We start from the raw sequence: 20,673 nt of genomic DNA, 5'->3' as shown, positions 1-20,673 counted from the left end.
GACTACATTATTTTGCCTTAAAGTGAGGAAGCCAAGAAACATGCAGGCTCAGATTCCCACTTCAGTACTTACTAATCCACATTAATTAATCTCCTGGAGCTGGAGCCTCCATTCTGTTATCTGGAAAACGGGCATAACATCACCTGACTCTGGAGTTGACATGAGGGTCATATGATGGTGTGTAGGGAACTTGTCTGGCCCTGAACCACCTGGAGTAGGCGCAGTGCTGGTTCCAGTCCTCGTCCCCATGCTATCCTTTCATTTCTTTTGCCACTCACACTCTTGGTCTCATCATGTATCTCCCGCACCCGGATTACATCAAGGCCCTTCTAACAGTTTCCATGTCTGGTTCTCTCCTATCCCTCTTCATACCCCCATCTTGAGCTCTCAATCCTTTCTGTCTATGGCTGACTAATTTATCTAAGATAAATGTGCACTATGATCCTACTCTGATGAAATGCTAAACTATTCATGGTTTCCCACTGTGTCCAAGATAAGGTCCAATGTCTTCTGCCTGAACTTTTATTTGACCTAATCAACTTATTCCACTTCCTCTCATGCTATGGCCTACACCATGTCTCCCCTTCAGCCAGAATGGTGTCCTTTCTGTCTCAGAGACACCTCATCAGGCAGCATAACTCGATGTGTGAGGGGAGACTCTGGACTCAAGACTGTCTGACAGAATTCCAGCTGACATTGAATTCATGTGTAACCTTGAGCAAGTTAGTTAACCTCTCTGTGCCTTAGTGTCCTCATCTGTAAAATGGGAATTCTTACTTACCTCATAGAGTTGTTTTAAGAATAAGTTACTTTTTCTTAAGTAACCAATTATAGCAGTGCTTGGCAAGTGATAAATGCTGGGCAAATGCTAGTTTGCATTATCACCACCATCACCATCATGCCCCCTTCCACCTCTGTGCCTTTCATCTTGCCATTCCCACTGCCTGTGAAGGCTTTTCCTTGTTTAGGTCCCACCTATTCCTCTCCTGGAAGATTTAGCTCAATATGTATCTATTTTAGCTCATATCTTCTCAACTCATGTACATGTTTGTATTTCTCACTTGAACACTGAATTATATATGCTGCATCGGAGGGTCACTGAGCTCTTATCTAAGCATATGTCATGTCTTATCAATGAAGCTGCAAATTGATGAAGAGGCAAGGGCCATTTCTGTGCCCCACAGTGCCTACCATAGTACTGAATGTATTGTAGCAAAGAGAAGCTCAAAAATCATTGTTAATTCAAACCTTTATTTCCATTTCCTAATCATCCATTAAAATTCCATTTAAATAAATTTTAATTTTACTTAAATTATACTTTAATTAAATAAAGTATAATGTTAATATCTCATTTTTTAAAGCTAGACTCAAGAATATAATTAATAAATTAGAAGACTTAAGTTTCAGTCTGATGACTTCTTAGTGGCCATGAGTCCTCAAGCAAGTTGATTAAACCTACTAAGCATGGAAATTGTATGCACCTCGCAGAGTTATTGTGAAAGTCAAATTAGATACCAAATATTAGGACAATGTGGGCAAAACACAAAATAAATATTAAAAATTCTCTAATTAAAAATATCTGACAAATTAATAACTGACTTTTAAAACTAGTTCTACTAGACGCACAAGAGAAAAACAATTTGTTTCTGAACCATAATAAGATTCTTTTAATAACACATCTCAAATAATGAAAGAAAAGAAATCACAGATTTAAAAAACAAAAAACAAAAATCAAAAAACCTTCTTTCCTCACAACATCTATAAGGCAGACCTAAACTTGAACTCCACAAGGGCAGGGGGCCATGCCAGTCTCAGTTGCTGCACATCCCCTGGTACACAGTAGTTCTTTAACAAGTATTTGTTAAATAAATGTATGCATTTGTGCACGAATAAACACAAAAGTATTATCTGGTAGCTCAAAAGCAGCATTATGAGATTTACTCAATCATCTGAAATTTTGTTCAAAGCACAAGTCAGAAAACTGGTTAGGAAAACATAATTTAAACATCTAGTCATTGACATCCTGGCTTTCATCATCCTGGGAGATGTACAGCTTAAAAACATACATACGCACAAAACACCCCCAAGCTGGGCTGCTTCCTGTGAGACGCCTGGAACAAACAATTGGCGGCTGCTGAGGGGCTTTCTAAGGAAGGCACTGACATTCTGTAATTCTTTCTGTAATGGTGGATTATTCACTTCAGGAAATGAATATTCAGATGTTTCAGTTTGTCTATTGTTTGTCATGCTGTCACACCATGACATACATTCTTGCAATGCCTTCAATTATTAACATGGCATAACAATGTTGCTTTTTCTAAAGAGACCAGAAATACAATCACCTAATAAAGTATGGTATTTATCATAACAAAAAGATGATCCCCATAAAATATAAACAATGGATCATCTATGAATGAAATCGAGGCATCTCTTTCAGGGAGAACACTGCTTTGTGCCAGCAGATCTACTTGGGCACAAACTTACACCTCAGCATGTATGTAATATGGATAACGTCAATTATGATAGGATCTTAAGAACAATATGATGTTATAAGAGGCCAGAGTGGGGGACTATTTCTGAGATGTGGGTTTGGAAGATAGGAAGGGCTTCACAGAGGAGATGGGAACTATTTATTTAGTATTTATTGTGGTGTGATTAACAAAGTGGTGGGAACTACAGAATCTTCCATGTGCCAGCTACTGTGACAGGTGCCTTACATATCTGATTTCAGTACATCTTTATAAAATCCTAGGAGGTAACCATTATTATCTGCATTTTATGAATGAGAAACCTGAGGCTCAGAGAAGTTGGGTAACTTGTCTAAGATCTCACAGTTAAGAAGTGGTGGGAGCTTGGATTTGAACAGATATGACAATATGTCCATGCACTTTTGGCTATAACAAGCTCATTCCCCTAATTTCGAAAATTAAAACATTTGAATTTTCAAAAAAAAACGGAGCTAGAGGTTGAGATGGGGTAGTCATTCCATGTGAGCTAGACTACCCAGGTAAGCTAGACTTAGAAGTAGGAAAGTATCAAAGATACCCAATCCAGAGCTCAGCCAGCTAGATGAAGCAGAGCACTGCAAAATGAGGTGGTATGAGCATGATCTGGGGGAAACAGATGATGACTGATTCTATCTCAGCTGAATATGCTGTGCGTTCATGAAGTATAGCATTAAAAAGGGACACACAGACTTAAAATAAAAATAGAATGCCTAAGCTCTACTTGTTCCGGGAAGTGGAGAGCATATGAAGCTTTGGCTTCTGATGTAACATGTGGACTTCAAAATAAACATCCAAATGCTGCCTGGCAACCGGGACAATAGCTACAGCTGAACTGTGATCTCGTCCAAGCCAAAGAGGCTGCAGAACGTTTGGCCACATCCTGCGAGTGTCTGATTATGAGCTCTGACACTGGACCACCCCAAGTGCTTAGAAAAAAATCCACAAAAGGCATGAAGTTGAACTTCCGGCATTGCAAGGCAACTGCTTCATTTTCACTGCTTTGCAAACTCCAGTATTCCAGTGTTTTCGTATTTGTTTTGCTTTTTATTTTTCCCCTGGGATGATAATTATTTTGTGGGCAAGGAAAAGAGCAAACTACACAGCTTGGATTAGTCATCGAAGATGTAAATGGAGTTTTTGTTTGTTTGTTTGTTTGTTTTCTGAAGTTGTGCTCCTGCCTCTAGAGATCTTGGTTGCTTTTCTTGATGCATGAAATAATTCCAACTATTTCTGACATTGGCTGACCAAGATAAAGCAAAGTAGAGAAGTTAGACATTGAAAAGACAGCCTAGTTTCCTCTTCTGGGTCCTCGCCTAGAAAAGGTTTGTCTGCCTAGGATTTACGTAATCCTGTGAGTCAAGCAATTTCAGCATAGTAGAAGCTACATGATGAACAATGAAGATGGCCTCTGACAAGCTAGACGACCTTGCGTCTTAACCTCTCTGGAACACAGTTTCTTCATCTATAAATTGTCAGGCTTGAGAATTCTGGAGTTCTGCAGCTCTAATATCGCATGCTGTAGTTATGTGAAGCTTATTAAATAATGTACCCTATGACATATATTCAAATGGGAAACACAGGAATTTAGCCTCTAAAGTCTCACAGACCTGGGGTCTAATTCTAGTGTAGCTTTGGGCAAGCTGCTTAACTTTTCCAAATTTGAGCTTTTCAGTTTGTTGAATGGGTATAAAAATTATACCCATCTCAAAAGACAGCAGTGAGAATTAAATGAGGGCGTGTTTATAACATGTTTGGCTCAGTGCCTGGAACATGGTATGTCAATAAACAGCAGTGATTTTTATTACAGCCTCAAAAATTTTCCTCTGTCTCTCCAAATGGAAGAGCAATTCTGTGTTGACCACTCCTTTGAAAAGTTACACACTCATGTTGTTTATCTTTCTTAAAGAAAAAAGAGCAAAAATATTTTATTTTATGGCATTTTCTTTGGATTCAAATGCATGGCTTATTTAGGTCTAGGTTCAAGTAGATATAGGAACAAAAATCTTGGTAGCAGCACAGTTTTTTACAAATCCTAAAAGATTATGAGCTCATCTAAAGCATCTACAGTTACTGATGATGTGATTATTATATAATAAAAAATCCTGAGCTCTGCTGAACAAGTATCTCAGGGCCTTTCAGCTTAGCTTCCATAGTGCATTCAAATTCATCTCTTAGGTATAGGCCTAACAAAGGATGAGAGAACATGAAAACATTTATGGTCCTTGTGTTATGAAACCAATTGCCAGCCTAATCTCTTACAGGGATGATAGATTCAAAACGTCTCTAACAGAAAGTGACTTGGAATTTATACAGAAATACTGAGATAGAGCCAATTGTGTGGTGGCTGAGGTATGGGCCTGTCACACGCCCATGCTTGCAGCCAGTGAAACATGTTCTTAATAAGAAGGCTTACATGACAGGAACTATAACAAGGCTTCCTTGTCCAAGTTGATCTTTAAATAATCAAAATAAAAATGTGAAGTGCAATAAAATTTCATTCTGGACACCGTATAAGAATAACGAATTCACAAATGTACACTAATAGCAAGTTTAATCTATGCAAATATTAAAAAGGTAGCGGAGCCAGATCACTTGAGTTTGAATTCCAGCTCTGCTACCAGCTGTGTAACCTTGAGCAAATTCCTTAACGGCTCTGTGCCTCAGTTTCCTCATCTATAAAACAGAAATAATTATAGTACCTTCCACTGTATGTTATCCCTCTTTCCCCTAGGATAAAAATTCAGTGAATTAAGAATTGATTTTAAAGTAGGTCTCAATTGAAATTGATATAAAAATATAAACATTGTTGCTTATCCTTCAGTCTAAACAAAAATTCTGTATTCTTACATAAGAAAGTTTTTAGTTCTGTACTATTTAATCCTGCTGTTTAAAAATTTTACCATATTCAAAGATGGCTAATTTATTCCTTCTCTACTGCCTATTAGAATGTATAAAGAAACTCTGTCAACGAAACTATTATCTGCTAATTCCAATCAGTGTACAATACTCTTTCACACAAGCAAGCAACCTCATCCACCAGAGAGAATTTCAACAGTATGAAGATATTGAGCATAGCAATAGAGAGCACAATATTGATTCCCAGTACTTTTTTGAATTTAGATATAAATTCCTTTCTCAGTTATTTAAACTGCCTAGATATAAACTACTAAGTGGAGGATTTTTATAAGACCAGTCTCCTGAAAAGACCTTTAGAATCGAATAGAATCTTGCTGTATGACCTGGGGTAAATTATTTAATCTCACTAAGCCTTAGTCTTCTCATTTATAAAATTGTCCTAACACCCACTTACCTGGTTGCAAAATATGCAACTCTTAAGAAGATTAAACAAAATCCTATGTAAATCACTTAGCACAGTAGTTTAATAAATTAATAAATGGTTGGATTCTTTTTCTTTTTCATGTATTTTCAAATATTTAGATCTTAGAGAGATTCTCCAGACTACACACATGTTGCTGTATCTAACCCCTCTCCCAGAGCATTCCAGAATTATTTTAAGATTATTAAAACTACCTAGAATGTCCGTTGTTAAGTTTTGTTTCCTATTGGTTGTCTTTCCATTTTGAACAGTAACCAAGTCTTCAGTTTATTGGTCTGTAGGAGACTGTGGAACAGTTAGACATATACAAAGAAGATATGGTTTAGCATATCAATCAAAAGGTAATTGGTGTACTTTGCCAAGATTTTAATTGCAAATATGTAGGTCAGTGTTCATCATATCCAATCTTTGGAAACATGTGAAGAAGTATAAGAATATAATTGTCAGAAGGACTGGAGAAGAAAACAATTCTAATTTGCTGGGATAGAAATCTGGCTTACCACAAAAACATTGAGAATAATTCAGCACCTATTACTACAATATTAAAAGATTCTCAAAACCAAAAGAAGGCTCAAACTCAATGGCTAATAGAGGTTAATCTTTCCTTTTTGATCTCTGAATATTCAGCAAGGGGGTACATTATTTCTTAGGGATGTGGCTAAAATTGCAAACAATTAATGATTAACTAATTGATGGACTGATTGACGTAAGACTCGGGGTTAGAGTAAGATATCACATTAAAGATATTTTAGTTATATAACAGTGCTAGGGAAAAAAATAATTATTAGTTCTAGTCTTTGAAACTATATGCAAAATATGCATAAATTCATAATTAAATATTTTATACTGAAAATGTACATAGTGATTTGGCAATGAATGTTATGCCCTGCCATTGGGCAATGTGACTGGCCAAGCAGTAACACCTTCACGCAATGGTTCTTGGCCCAGGAACAGAGTAACTCACAGGCAGTGTGTGGGGAGGAAGGGTGGGATGTGGATGCTTAGAAACTTATAAAGGGGAATGGGTAGGCAGAAGAGAAAGGATTGTATCCTAACAATCTATAAGCCCCTCAGGTGATTCTGAAACTCCCTGACATTAAGAATCACTGCTTTAGGTAGTTTAAAACAAGATGGCTTTATAGTGGGTCCATGAATGATCACTGTTTCCTACCATCTATTGTTATACATTGACACTTTCCCCCTGGTGACAAACTCAGTTTTATATTTTCATTTGGTTAAAAGGAAGGAACCAGACAGAATAAGATATTATAATAAATTCACAAAAGTACTTTTCAAAAGTACTTTCCAGCCAGTTTTTCCAGGCAGTGCAAATACTGCCAGCCCAGATAACTGAAGAGCCTAGGTGTTTCCTAAAACGATAGTCCTGATACCTCAAGAATATTTGTCCTGTCCAGCTTTATGGTCCTAATTCCCAGGGACACTTGATATTTGTAATTATGCCTGGAGCCCACACCCTTTCTTACTATATAAAGAAAAAGTATGCTGTAGACATCACCAATCCCAATATTGCTGTCATTTTATAGGCAGATATTCTGGATCATTAAAGAAACTCTTAATGCTACACATATCCACTATATAGCTCAGCTGCAAGGATTTTTTTTTTAACAGGATGCAATTTTTAAATGCCATGTTAATTGAATTTCAGAAATAGTATTTGTCTCTCCCTATAGATCAGAGGTCTAAAATGCAAATGAAAATATGTGTTGGGTGATGTGAAGGAGTATATCTGGCCAATATGAAGAGGAAATAGTGGGCTTTGTGACAGTAGAGCATGTATGCCCCATCTAAGGGCTTTCAAACATTTTAATACATTGTGCAGGCCTAGCTAAATTAGTTTGAATCCTGATGGAGGAACACTCTTCTGTTCCAGACACATAAAAATACTGGATAAAATTTAACATAAAAAAAATAAATAAAGATATAAATCAAGAAATGGTGAGTATGAGAAAGAAGTTAAGAATCCTGGAAGATAAAATATTCTGGCTACCAGTTTCAATTTCCTACAGTACATCAAGCCCTCTGAATCTGATACATCTTTGCAAATAATATACTATGAAAAAATACATGACTAAAAGCAGGTGAGAAACTGTTTTAGATAAATTGTTAGCATGAGAATATTTGTATTCAAGGACTCCGATGATGACTAGCCATAGTAATGAAGTTACATAAGAAAATGTTTTTTGCCTTGTTGGCTATAAATGTAATTGCCTATTTTCATAAGGAAGAAATTTTTAAAAAGCATCTGTAACTGAAATATGTTCAAATAATTCTATTCTCTGTTACTCTCTCTGGCCACTCTCTTAGTGTAGCTAATATACAAACAACATGCAGGAGGCTGAGCCCCCGGTTTCTCTGTAGAAACAGGGTTCTCTCACCCCTCCCTTAACAACTCTATTCTACAAAACTCTGGAGGCTCCAAGGTCTGGTCTAGGTCTTTATATTTAAGTCACTTGTGCAGGGGACCTCAAACTATTATAGTAGTCCAGACAGCAAGCACACTTACTAATCTAGTCTCAATCTCTTATGGCAACTTTGAGTGACCAAAAATCTCCCTTCTAAGGAGACCCCAACTGTTAAAGCTCATTCTTTGCAATTATGGAGGCCTTGCTTAGGTCACAGTTATGTGCTTCACTCCTTAGGAGTCCAACAGCAAAACTCACTGGGATATTCATCACCGCTCACCAACATCTCATCTGTTATGATCAGTGTGTAATGGAGCCTCTAGTACTAGGGAAAATTATAATAGTGTTAGCAATATAAAAAATGTTTACCAAAGCTAACTTGATTAGTCAATAAAAATAGACCTAAATCCTCTTTCAACATATAAGAAATCCTCCCCAAATAAAACTAAGTGTTAGGGTTTGTTTAAAGTGTTGTAAAGGGATCTATAGGAAAAGAAACAAATCCCACCAACAAAGCAGACTGAGCAGCAACTTTTATCTAAAAGGTGTCAATCATTCCTATGAGAGGAGCCAGTGAAAACGTTAAAAGATGAGTAAATTGGAATCTGAGGTTCTCCTTGTCTTGCTATAGATATGTATTCACCAGATGGCAGCTGCCAAATATAAATAACAAAATAGATTGAGACAAATGTGTCTTTAGAGATAAGAAATGTCTGGAATTCCGGAGGTAATTCTGACTGTTGATAAGCTTGTCTATCTTTTTTTACACGTGGGTTAAGTGGTGAAGAAACAAACAGGAAGATGAACCCACCAGGAACCTGTCCCCTCAAAGCTGGCTTGGAGGACTGACAACACAGACCCAGTCAGTTATGGGGTCTCCAGTTAAACCATGTAGAGCCAAGGATAAAATGGAAATCTCAGGTATATCTGACACTTGATGGAAATCCAGCCTGTCTGCAAGGGACAACTGTCAAGAATATCTCATCAGATAATCCTAGAATTAATCAGAATTCTTAATCCCGCATAACAGCCTATGTAGAAGTGTAGAGAGAGACTGTAGTGTCATTAGGGGCAAGTATGGAAGGAAGAGATTAGGAAAATAATGAATGAGGAGATCCAATGTTTGGGAAGCGGGATGTGTATCAGACTTCTAAGAGACCTCCAACTGACTGTACTCCACTTGACTAACATTCCAGCCCTAGGAGTCTGTGTCCATCTTGACTGTTGGTATTTTCCACGTTAGACCGGCCTTCTGGTTGTAGATCTCCTTTAAGGGAGTCATATTCCCATGTTTACTCCCAGAGAAATAGGCCCCCTTCTCTCAACTTTCCACTGTGCTTTTACGTAGCACCTTGATAAATGCTAGTTAGCACTTTTCACATCGTGTTTTTTCATTTGTTTTGGGGACCATACCTCACTTCTGTATCCCTAGCACCATGTCTGACCCATTACCCAGCCCCCCACACAGCTCCTCAAAAAAGAAGAAAAAGCATTCCTTATTGATCTTCTTTTATTATCTACTCTTTAATCTTTAGCAAAAGGACAAACAGACATTTAATTTTAAAATTCTACTTGTAAATCCTAGAAAATAAAAATGAATATAATTTTACCTTTTCCACCTACCCAGGATAAGTCTCTATATTAATGTAATAGCATCTTAGGGCTCTATTCATATCTAGAGCAATCTTCTTTTTCAACACAATAAGTATTTATCAAGAAATTACCATGGTAAATGCTATGGGGGCACAAAGATATGGATCCTGTCATCAAAGAGTTTGCAGTATAGTAAAAAGCTGGTATTCTAAGAACAAAAGTAACCATAACTAAGTGAGACTAAATGAGACTTTAGTCTGTGATAATTTTTCATGCACTGAAGCTGATTTTTTTGGAAAGTATTTTATGGAGAGCTGTTTATAGGGCCTAAGAAACAATACAGTGTGGTGATTAAGAGATAAGGCTGTTTCTTAATCTGTAAAATGGGCATAATAAAGAGTATCTACCTAATCACTACATTATCATCACATCAAGTGATAAGTGTTTGCCTAGAACACAGTAATTTTCAGTAAATTTAGCTATATTAATATTGTTTTAATACAGATTATGCTGATCTATTCTTTTTCTGCAACCTATTACAGTCACTTTCTAATAGTTTATTATTGTTGCCTAGCGTAGATAGGAGAGTACAGGGGTGACAATGCCACCTTGCTAGCAGCAGGATTATGCACTGTCTCCACTTGAACCTACTATGTCCAAATGCATGGACTTGCTCAGAAGCTAGCATGTCTTCTTAAGAGATATTACAAAGTGCCCTTAAACACTGAAAACAACGGAACTGAGTAATTATTTTTATGGCTTTCCATAACGATAGTGTAGCTCATTTATTCTTAACCAGGGAAGGGAACACATCAACTAGAAGTATTTAAAAATGTGTTAGAGTGCTTTTGGTCATGCCCCAGCATTCAGTAAGAGCAAGACAGTCCTGCCTAATTAAGAACTGTCACCTCAAATGCCAATAGTATCCTGTTGAGAAACATTGGGTAGTTGACTTTTTTAAGTTAAATGCTTTTCACAGAGAAATAATAAAATGTAATTGTTTGTGAAGATCCATTGTAGTTTCCCAGTATGGAGATTATTAATTCAATATATCAGAAAAACTGTAGGATAAAATATGTTCTTATGAGGTCAGATACATTGATGCTAAAACATATATCCCAGTCCATATAGTATCCAAAATGAGGGGATTGTAAGGTATAATGAAAAAGAATATATACGTGTGTGTGTGTGTGTGTGTGTGTATGCCCCACACCTATGTATCCGTGTGTGTACAACGCACACACATGCACATGGGTACATAGGTTGTGGGTTTTTTATTTAAACAGGACTACCAGTTAGATAGTTCATATTTTGGGAAAAGTAAATAGTTACACCTAAGAAATAGTGATGCCTTAAAGATATAACTGTTATTATAAATATTTAATAGGAACACAAATACTTGGCTGATTTTAAGAATTTAGTTCAAATTAATTCCTCATGTTTACCTAATGGCTGGCTGACATGCACGCTCTCTCTTATTTTCATCCCTTCAAACTGTTGTTTTATGTGATACCTTTTAAATTTTCATTATAGGAGAGAAATTATACTCAATCAATTCAGAGATCAAGGAACTGAACTGACCACTAATACTATGTAATCAATTCCTCTAGCACATTGGGAATCTTCTCTCAAAGCACATGAACTGAATGACAGTCAACATTTATATTTGAATGTGCTACTTCATAAATGCTGTGGTGCAGTCTGCAAAGCTCACTTGTTTATAATAGACATCAATAGTCCTTGCTGTGTGCACACAGATTTCAGCTCCATCCTCATTGCTGTTGGCCACCTACCCCTTCTCCATCAGTCAGCAGACGTGGCCTTTACTAGTTTGGCATGACTTTGCTAAATGTCACTGTTTTAATCTTATACTATCTCCTGGAACCCAGATAGCACTCCCTCACCAACACATTCCCAGCAACAAATATCCTTTTAGATACTGAGAAATCGGTGTGCAAAAGTTGAATTCAGTGCCCACATAAAAAACATCAGGAAGTGGTGCTCCACAGTTATTCATAAGAAAACAAACTTTCCTCTTTTGAACAAGTAGATGCCACTCCTTAAATTCCCTTCTCTGCAATGCAGAGGTTTTCTCTCTCGAAAGCATCTCATACGGCAGGAACTAAACAGAACTGCTGATTAAGCATTACTCTTCCTCTGATGCATAGGTGGGTTCCTAGAAGACTAGTCAGAAGCCCCAAGGTCCTGTCCCTTCAGGAAGCTTCCTAAACATTCTGCCTCATTTTCCCAAACTATAAGATGAGTATAAAGAACTTGCCACTTGGGCATATATAAGTGTGGAACACTGGGACAATAACTGTACAGGAGATTGTTAAATCTCTATAAAAACATTTGTGTTCCTGAAAAAAAGTACCCCTCAGTGATCAGACTCAGGTTGTGTTCAAGGAAATAGAAGAGCAACTTGTTCCAACATCTGCCACACCACACCCAGTATGTATCAGGTACATGGAGAGGTTATTCACTGGGTGAGCTCATTCTCTAAAACAGAGGTCATCACAGTGGCCTGGGCAGGGCCAGGGAAGAAGGTGGGGGTCTAACCCTAGAGATTGAAAGTACCAAAACAAATAGACATGGCTGCAGTTTTTCTTCTTTCAGCATTATTCCCAGGTCACACAAATCCCTGGTTTTGTAACCCTGCCGTGTCTGTCTGATCAGACACATTCCCAGCGGAAGAGCCAGCAATAGTGTCACCAACTGGGAGGAGGGGTCGGTTGACAAGTAACACACTTTACTTAGAACCTATTTGGAAAGGCACGTATCTTCAGAGTCAAGAGACTATAAGGAGCACACGTCCAAAGCCTGGGGAGCCAGCGGCAGGGTCGGAGCCTGGGACGCATAGGGCGGGCACTGAAAGCCACGGCCGGGCTGCCCGCCCAGGAAGCAGACGCAGCTTTGGGGAGAAGCGGCAGAAATCAGTACTCACTCTGCGTCCGGCTCCCGGGCCCAGAAACTTCAGCTGGGTTTTCAGGATGTTTGCATTCCTACTTGGGCTCGGCCCCCACGGTTTCACAGCCGAGCCACAGAGAACGACTGGGCGTTCCCGGAGTGCGACGCAGGCTGCTCCCCGCCCTCCTCCCGGGTGACTAGTCACGGGGAGGCCTCCGAAGGCTGGCTAGCTGAATAACTCGGCCTGTGATGCAGGCTACGCTGCAGGCTGATGGCAGAGATCTGAAGCTCCTAGGCTGTCACCCTTCGACTCGATCAAAATAAGGGAGCAACGGGAGTGCTCTTTGTGAGTGCCCTTTGCAAACACATGTCCCCAAATGTCTTTTTAAACTGTAAAGCAAATTAATAATGACCACCACCAAGGATTTGAAAATACATTTCGAATGATTTTTTTTTTAAAGAGGAGTTTAACAGAGTATAATTTTACTGAATTTTACATTATGACTAAAAATTTAAAAATAAATAGAATGGATATTAATCCACTGAATAAAATAAGAATTCATGAGTCCATACTGCTACAAATAAATGAATGAATATGTAAATAAAGAGAAAGGAAATGCTCTTTCTTAGAGAAGAATACCAATGAATAAATACAAAATGAATGATAGGGTTAAAAAGGTAATGAAATTTTAAAAAAAAATATGAAAAGCCAGCTTCTCCCAATGCTATAAACCAATGACAATAAAGACTCTGGACTCTAAGCTTGGGGTGTGAGTGGACGACGTGATGATGGTCAGTGGACGAAGAGCAGAGACCTCAGACGCACCTAGTGACAACTGAGCAATGACTCAGTGCTGCAACCAGCCAAGGCAGAGGTGATGGCCAGCTGGCATTAAGAAGACAGGGAGCTCATCTCATCTGCACAGCTTTGTACCCAACATCCACTGGGTAGTCAGAGCAGGTGGGGTCCCTCTGAATTCTCCCACAAGGTGCTGTTCCTCATAGCCACCTTATTTATTTTCATTTTTCATCTACTTCTGTTAAATAAAACTGGGGAAGTAGAAGCCTTTCCAATTCTAATATTTTATAATTTCCTGAGCAGAAGACCCTGTCTTTTTATTCTTCTTGATCAAAATATAGCTTAAAAATTCCTTTTTAATTCACTGCTAATATTTTTTTCTTCTTTTTTGAAACCAAACCTCAGTTCATCTAGGTTTCACTGATAATCATTTCTTCTGTGACAAAAACAGCACGGGGTGACTTATTTGGGCCACACCCCAATAGGAATGAGCCCTGGGTCCCACAGTCCCAAATATTAGGCAGCATATCTATCTCCCTCAATGAAGGCAAGTACTTCAGTGCTCCTGAAGAGTACAGATGAGTAATTACATGTTATGTGATACATTTTCCAAAGATTCGGATCCTGTAAGACAGGAAGTGGCTCCTTTCCTAAGAGATGAAGAGGGACATTGGCATACCCTGATATTCTGAGGCTCATCCTTTCTCCCAGTGTGGTCCTTATATCATCTGTATCTGAAACACCTGAGGAAAGCTATTAAATATATAAAATCTCGGGCCTTACCCACCCCCGGTGAGTCAGAATTTATTGGCTTGGAACCTGAGAATCCGCATTTTAATCAGATTCTCTAATCAAGGTTTTGGTCATCCAAGGCACAAGTAGTCTAAACTTCCACTTGCAGCACAATTCAACATCCTTACTCCTCAAAGTGCGGTTGCCAGACCAGCAGCATCAGCATTAACTGGGAGCTTGGTAGAAAAGCAGAATCTCAGCCTCACCCCAGACTTCTTGAATCAGAATCCTCATTATACTAAAATTCCTACTGATTAATATGCAAATTAAAATATGAGAATTACTGCTCTGGATCTTGTTTCCCAAATTTTGTATATTCTCTATATTTTTTAATCTGCAATAATTTTACTTAGTATTTTTTAAAAACAGATTTATTTTTTAACCTCTTAACTAGCCTTGTCTTAAGCAAAACTGGGATCATGAGTTTGAAGTGGTAGTTCGCTTTTTCTAGTACATTAAAATATATGCTAAATTATTAAAATAAAAATGTTTGCATGTTTAACACACAGTCATTTCACAAATCACAGGTGGTCCAAGGACACTGTGGGGTGAGGCTGACATCGCATGCAGGAATACCGTCCACAATATACAAAGACTTTATCTAGCCCCTCATTCATATTACAGATGAGAAAAGTAAGCACCTGAGAGAAGAGCTCTGTTGCCAAATTAACACAGTTTTTTATTGCAGATCAATAAAAAACTGTTTGTCAATCTGTTGCCAAATTAACACAGTTTTTTATTGCAGATCAAAATCACAAAGTATTTCTCTGACAGGTACTTATTCCTTCACAGATCTTCTCTCCTCTAGCTGGGGAGAAAAGCTGTTTGTAACTTCTGTTTTGAAGGCCTAATGTTGCTAAACAACCTATCATAAATGATTTCCCATCAATTCAATTAGGTAATTCCCCTGTTTTCCTTTCTGTAGTAGTGTCTTTAACTTAGTATCACATATTTGCTGACCACACATTTGTAAACGCTCACTACATATTGATAATTTCCAACCTAATCAACACACACCTTCCTAAATTAGAATCCGAAACACTCACAACCCCCAGATTGCCTCATAGCAAGACTGAGGCATGTGATTTGTGTTGGCTGGTCAGATGTGCCCCCCCCGCCCAAAAAAAATGAGCTTAGAAGTGAGCAGTGTCAAGAGGCCACTGCCCACTGGGAAATCTGTGTTATGATAAGGACTGACTATCTCCAAGATTGGCAGTTGCAGAGTTTCTGCCATCCAGTCCTAAATGTGATAGTGCTGAGTTGTGGTGGCAGCAGAAGCTCCCACAGTGTGGCTGGGCATTGTTTCTGGCTGTGAAACTTTAGGTTACTTCTGCCGAAGCCTTCTGGATTTCTCTACCAGCTAGCCGCTCTCCTTAAATTCTTTTTTTTTTTTTTTTGGCTTGAACTAATCAGAATGGATTCCAATTGGGATTAATGACTTTGACCCATATATCTTCTAAATAGCTGTGGTCTTCTACAGAGAGAATCCTAATGCAAATACGACCTAGGTTTCCTCACCTGAACATGGAGGTGGTTACAATAGAAGTTACCTGAGAACTTTTCCAGTCTTAAAATTGCATGACTGATTATAGATCACAACTATTTTCACATTGGCTTTAATATGAGGCTATGTAATTCCTGCAGCCTCGGTAGTCCTCATTATTATTTAAAAATTAATTTTAAGCCCTAAACATCTTACAGTAATTGAGTTAGAAATATCTATGCCACTTAAGAGTTTTAGATCTTCCAAGAGGAGTACTTTATGGAAAAAGTGATATTATTTGTGTACATAATTACTCATTTTGCAAGAACTCTTACAAAACAGTTCCCTAATACAAGGTAACTATTTTAGTTATGCACAAGCTTCAAATTTAATATTTAACACAGAGTTGATTTTCTTAATAACTGTGAATTATCACTTATTTTAACTTTCAAGTTGAATGTGTCCAGAATCAAAAAACAAACAAACAAAAAAAACCAAAACAGGAATAATTCTCATGTCTGACTGTACCTACTATTTTGTTATACCTTTCCTGAATGTGTTGAGAGAATATTATTTTGCCTGTGTGTGTTACGATAATTACTTATATAATAAAAGGCTTCAAGTGTCACAAATGCTATTAGCCTCAGCTTTTCTAAATGATGCATGGGAATGATTATTATTTTTTAAGTGATGACAATACTGAGTTAAAGTCCTTTAAATCTGGCATCTAAAGAAGAAATAAGTAAGTGTATTATATACATATATTTTTTTCTTTCAATATTGTGTAAGAGAAAGATACGGGAAAAGAAAGAGTGTAAAATTAAACCCTGGGATAACTAATATTCAGAAAACTGGTGAGTCAGGAAACCGTAGCAAGAAAGAGCAACAGGAAAGAGAAGTATGGAGGCAGGAACGGACAGTGTTTTAGAAACCAAGGAAAGAATGTCACATTTGCCATTAAGTACTAAAACAATAAACATGTGGCTAAACCATCTTCACCTCCTAGCTATGCCCCTCCCTCAGCTTCTTGAGCTACAGCAGGCTATGGGGAAGAAGTTCAAATTCTTTATAACCATTCCATCTCCTAATGACTGGATGATAACTTCCTGTGTGGAAAAAAATATAAAAAAGGTACTGCTTCTCATGACTAACTTAAGAAAAAAACTGAGTATGGTTTTCCACATTGTATAGACTTTCCAAGAGTTTAGGTACTAACCATTTTGGAAACCATTTACAAATGATTCAGTAAATCTCATTGGGTTGAGGTTTTGCCGATGAGGCTTCTCTCATTTTTAGAGACATAATTTAAGTATAAGTTGACTAAAGGTCCTAATATCATAAAAGAAGGAGCATGTCTGGAAAAATCTTTTTTAGCCATGATGGTGTTTACTTCTGTGCCTAGCCTTTTCTCATTTCTCAGCTGAGTTTTGGTTTTGGCACCTTTCGAGGGTTTGGAGAGCAGCCAGGGCTCTGGGAGGCAATAAAATATTAACTCTTCACCAAGCAAGTAACCCACATAAGAAAGTCCACAGACTGCCTTAGGAGAGCTACCAGTTTTAAAGGAAAAATGCTTATTTAAAATGGTTGTGTAGACAATACTGAAATAAGTTAAAGTTTTTCATAATCTTGGATATACTGGAAGAACACAAGGTGAAATGGGCTGAACATAACTATTTTACATATTAAAAATTACTGCTTAAAATTGTAGTTTCTTGTCTTGAAAGGTGATGTTTCAGTGATTTTTATAAGTGGCAAAGCTTTGAAGTGTTATATTACCAAAAAATGCTCAATCAGAGCTTATGAGGTCCAGCATGTTGAGGACCTTGTATGAACAGGAAACCTCGGTTCAAATTCTACATCCATCTTACTGCCTTTGTGATCTTGTCGAGGCTACTTAACCTCTCTGAGCCCTGGTTTCCTCAGGTACAAAGGAATAACAATTACAAAGTTGTGAGGAGATTACATAGGATAATTATATAGCATACATAGCAGACAGCTGGTGTGGTTAATGCTCAGTAAGATAATTCGAATTATTTTCTGAAGAAGTGGGAGGACTATATTTCTACTCAGAGTATGTGCAGAAGTACAATATTGTTTATAGATATTTATGAAAATATTATTTATTGGACACATTATATGCCAGTAAAAGGTATAACACAATGGTTTTACTAGGTTTTAAATCATTCAAATCATTATTAAGAAATTGCATCCCCCAACCCCAGTCCAGAAACAATTCTGTGTTCAAAAACTTTCAGAGATATATGGACACCATTTGCCTTCCCTATAGGCCCCACTCACTAATTATACATCTTAGAGTAGGGGTCTTTTCATGTTTAGGAAATGACTGACCTTGGTGGCTGGAGCTGTTCCACCAGCATGGGTTCTGGAGGGTTGACTGCTCCCATGGCTTGTTGCTTTTTTCTGGAAAATAAAAAAATATTCGTTTCAATGGAAAAAAAATCTTAAAAATACAGTCAAATTTTCATACCAATATTAGTATCTTCTCAAGCAAAAATCAGACTAATATACTAGGCATGCAAAAAGCGAACATATTTTTGCCTGAAGACTATATCAATATTAAAAAGGAAGAGTAAGTTGAATAAATCCCAAATGTTTGATATTCAATGATTTTGGAGAACTGCAAAAATCCTCACATGGGCAGTTGCCATTTTCTACCACAATGCACTTCCAGAAGGAACCACTCACTGTGGGGCAGTTTTCTCTCGGCTGCAGAGAGGACACCAGTACACCCTCTATGGAGGGTGATTTAGCAATAAGCACCGAAGACGTAGTTCTACTTTTAAAATTTATCTTAGGGAAATAATATGAGAGGAGCAAAAGCCTTTTTTCTTTAATGATATTCTACACAGTATTATAACATTAAAAAGCTGAAAACAATACAGGTAGTAACAAATGTTTATTGAGTGCTCACCATGTACCAGGTAATTATTCTATTAAAAAAATGGAATGATAGATGATAATAGAATAATAATGCTCTAATGATAGAATATATGAGAGCATTATCGTAAGTACTCTGTTTTAAATACCATGTATAATAACTTATTTCATCTTCACAGTACCTGATATAAAGCTGGTAAATTGTTATCCCTGTTTTATGGGTGAGGAGTCTGAAGAATGGGATGAGTACATAATATTGCCATGGTCACAGCTAGAAATAAGTAAAATGTCTGCTTCAGACCCTATTCTTTATCTACCTATCCTGCCTTCTGCAATTGGGGGTTACGCTATGGACAGCTACAGCATGAAATATTATTATGCAATAATTGAAAATCAAGTTGAGAAGAACTTTCATTGAATGAAAATATATTATTCATATTTTATATAAAGAAAAGTAAGATTATAAAATAGCATGTAGAGTATGATCTCTGAAGTTCATACATGTCATTTTCTGATTGTGGGGTTAAGAGTGATTTTTTAAAATACTGTTCGTTGTGCTTCTTTGTATTTTCTTATATAACTATAACTATTTAACTGACAAAGAACAATTAATGAGGGGAGAAGGGATTTTAAAATACACAGCTGCTTTCTTAACAAGGCCTTGATATCTTATATCTCTTATGAATATCTACATTTCAAAAAAGCATATCAACTATAAAGTTTTATCATATAAAATGATGAGATTCTGATCCATCTATAAAATGTGAATAACATACTCTAAACATTAAATACAAAGGGATAGTAATGCACTAATTAGCTGACATGCAACATATTAAAAAATTGTATAACTATGCAGCAAAATTTTAAAAAATAAATAATTGAGAATAATTTGGTCTAATTCTTTAACATTTAGGAGAAATACTTAGCAAAATTTATATTGCTTAATTGTTTTGAAAATGCCTACCATGGAGACTTGAGCAGAAGCCTTTTTTTCCTTCAATGTAAATAGTCTCTCCCAACCAAGGGAAGAAAACTCCTAAATAAATGTGATAGAAATAAAAGAGGCTGCCAAAAAGCTCGTGATGTGGGTGTGATATGGGAGATGGTGAAAGGAGGGGATGATCTAAATTTGATCCATATTTCAAGTCTCTTTCCAAAATATAAAGTGTATTAACAAACAGCTTCTGATAACCACGGTGTATACATGGATTCAGTGTAAGAGAATGGACACAGGTAATAAAGACAAGAATCCAGCAATGGGGTTGTTCGGGGTTGTTCATTTTAACCCCATTACCCTTTCAGCCTCCTCATTTTCCAAGGAGGAGACTAAAGCCCAGAAAGGTCATGTCATTGTCTAGTGCGCTCTAGCTGACCTTCACTCCGGCTACAGCCTTTGGTCTCAGCTATAATCATGGAAGGTCGCATTCCAATCTTGTGCTAAATACAGCTCCCACTCATTACATCAAAGCCCAGATGTTGAATTTTTCCATGAGAATTTAAAAATTTGCCTTTTGGCTGAGTTATGAAACTATTAAATTAAATTAATAACTAAACACATGCTCATTTTTATTTTACTTCTATATCAACTCAAGGTTTACTTTTAAAAGATGATTTACTAATAAATTCAGTGTCTTTTAACTTAAAAGATTACTCAAAAGTTGAGTATTTCTCAGCTTTCCTATGGGTATGACCTGTCACCTCAAATCTTGCCTTGTCTTGTGAGCCACCTGGATTACCCACCCCACAAAGGACCAGTTTAATTCAGCTGAAACAAGGGTAGAATCTGTAAAACTGATCTTTCATTAAATTTTATATAACAAATATTAATTAAACCCTTAGTTAATGTCAAGCATTTATAACAATAGAAAATCTTAGAAATACGCACATACACCAAAGCACAGACTCCTTATTCTTGTTATTAACCAGCATTTAAT

The 20,673-nt window shown here is 37.1% G+C and overlaps 1 protein-coding gene across 1 annotated transcript in view; it reads right to left on the bottom strand.

Moving 5' to 3' along the window:
- The window catches only part of CAST (calpastatin), a 110,977-nt gene that overhangs the window by 60,518 nt on the left and 29,786 nt on the right, over positions 1-20,673 (bottom strand). Inside the window, exon 3 of the mRNA XM_023522750.1 lies at positions 18,191-18,262. Within this exon, the coding sequence (XP_023378518.1) occupies positions 18,191-18,262 (72 nt within the window). The remainder of the gene's footprint in view (positions 1-18,190; positions 18,263-20,673) is intronic.

Source organism: Pteropus vampyrus, unplaced genomic scaffold (assembly GCF_000151845.1).
Source record: "Pteropus vampyrus isolate Shadow unplaced genomic scaffold, Pvam_2.0 Scaffold11, whole genome shotgun sequence".
Classification (NCBI taxonomy): Eukaryota; Metazoa; Chordata; class Mammalia; order Chiroptera; family Pteropodidae; genus Pteropus; species Pteropus vampyrus.
This window is presented reverse-complemented; position numbering and strand designations above follow the sequence as displayed.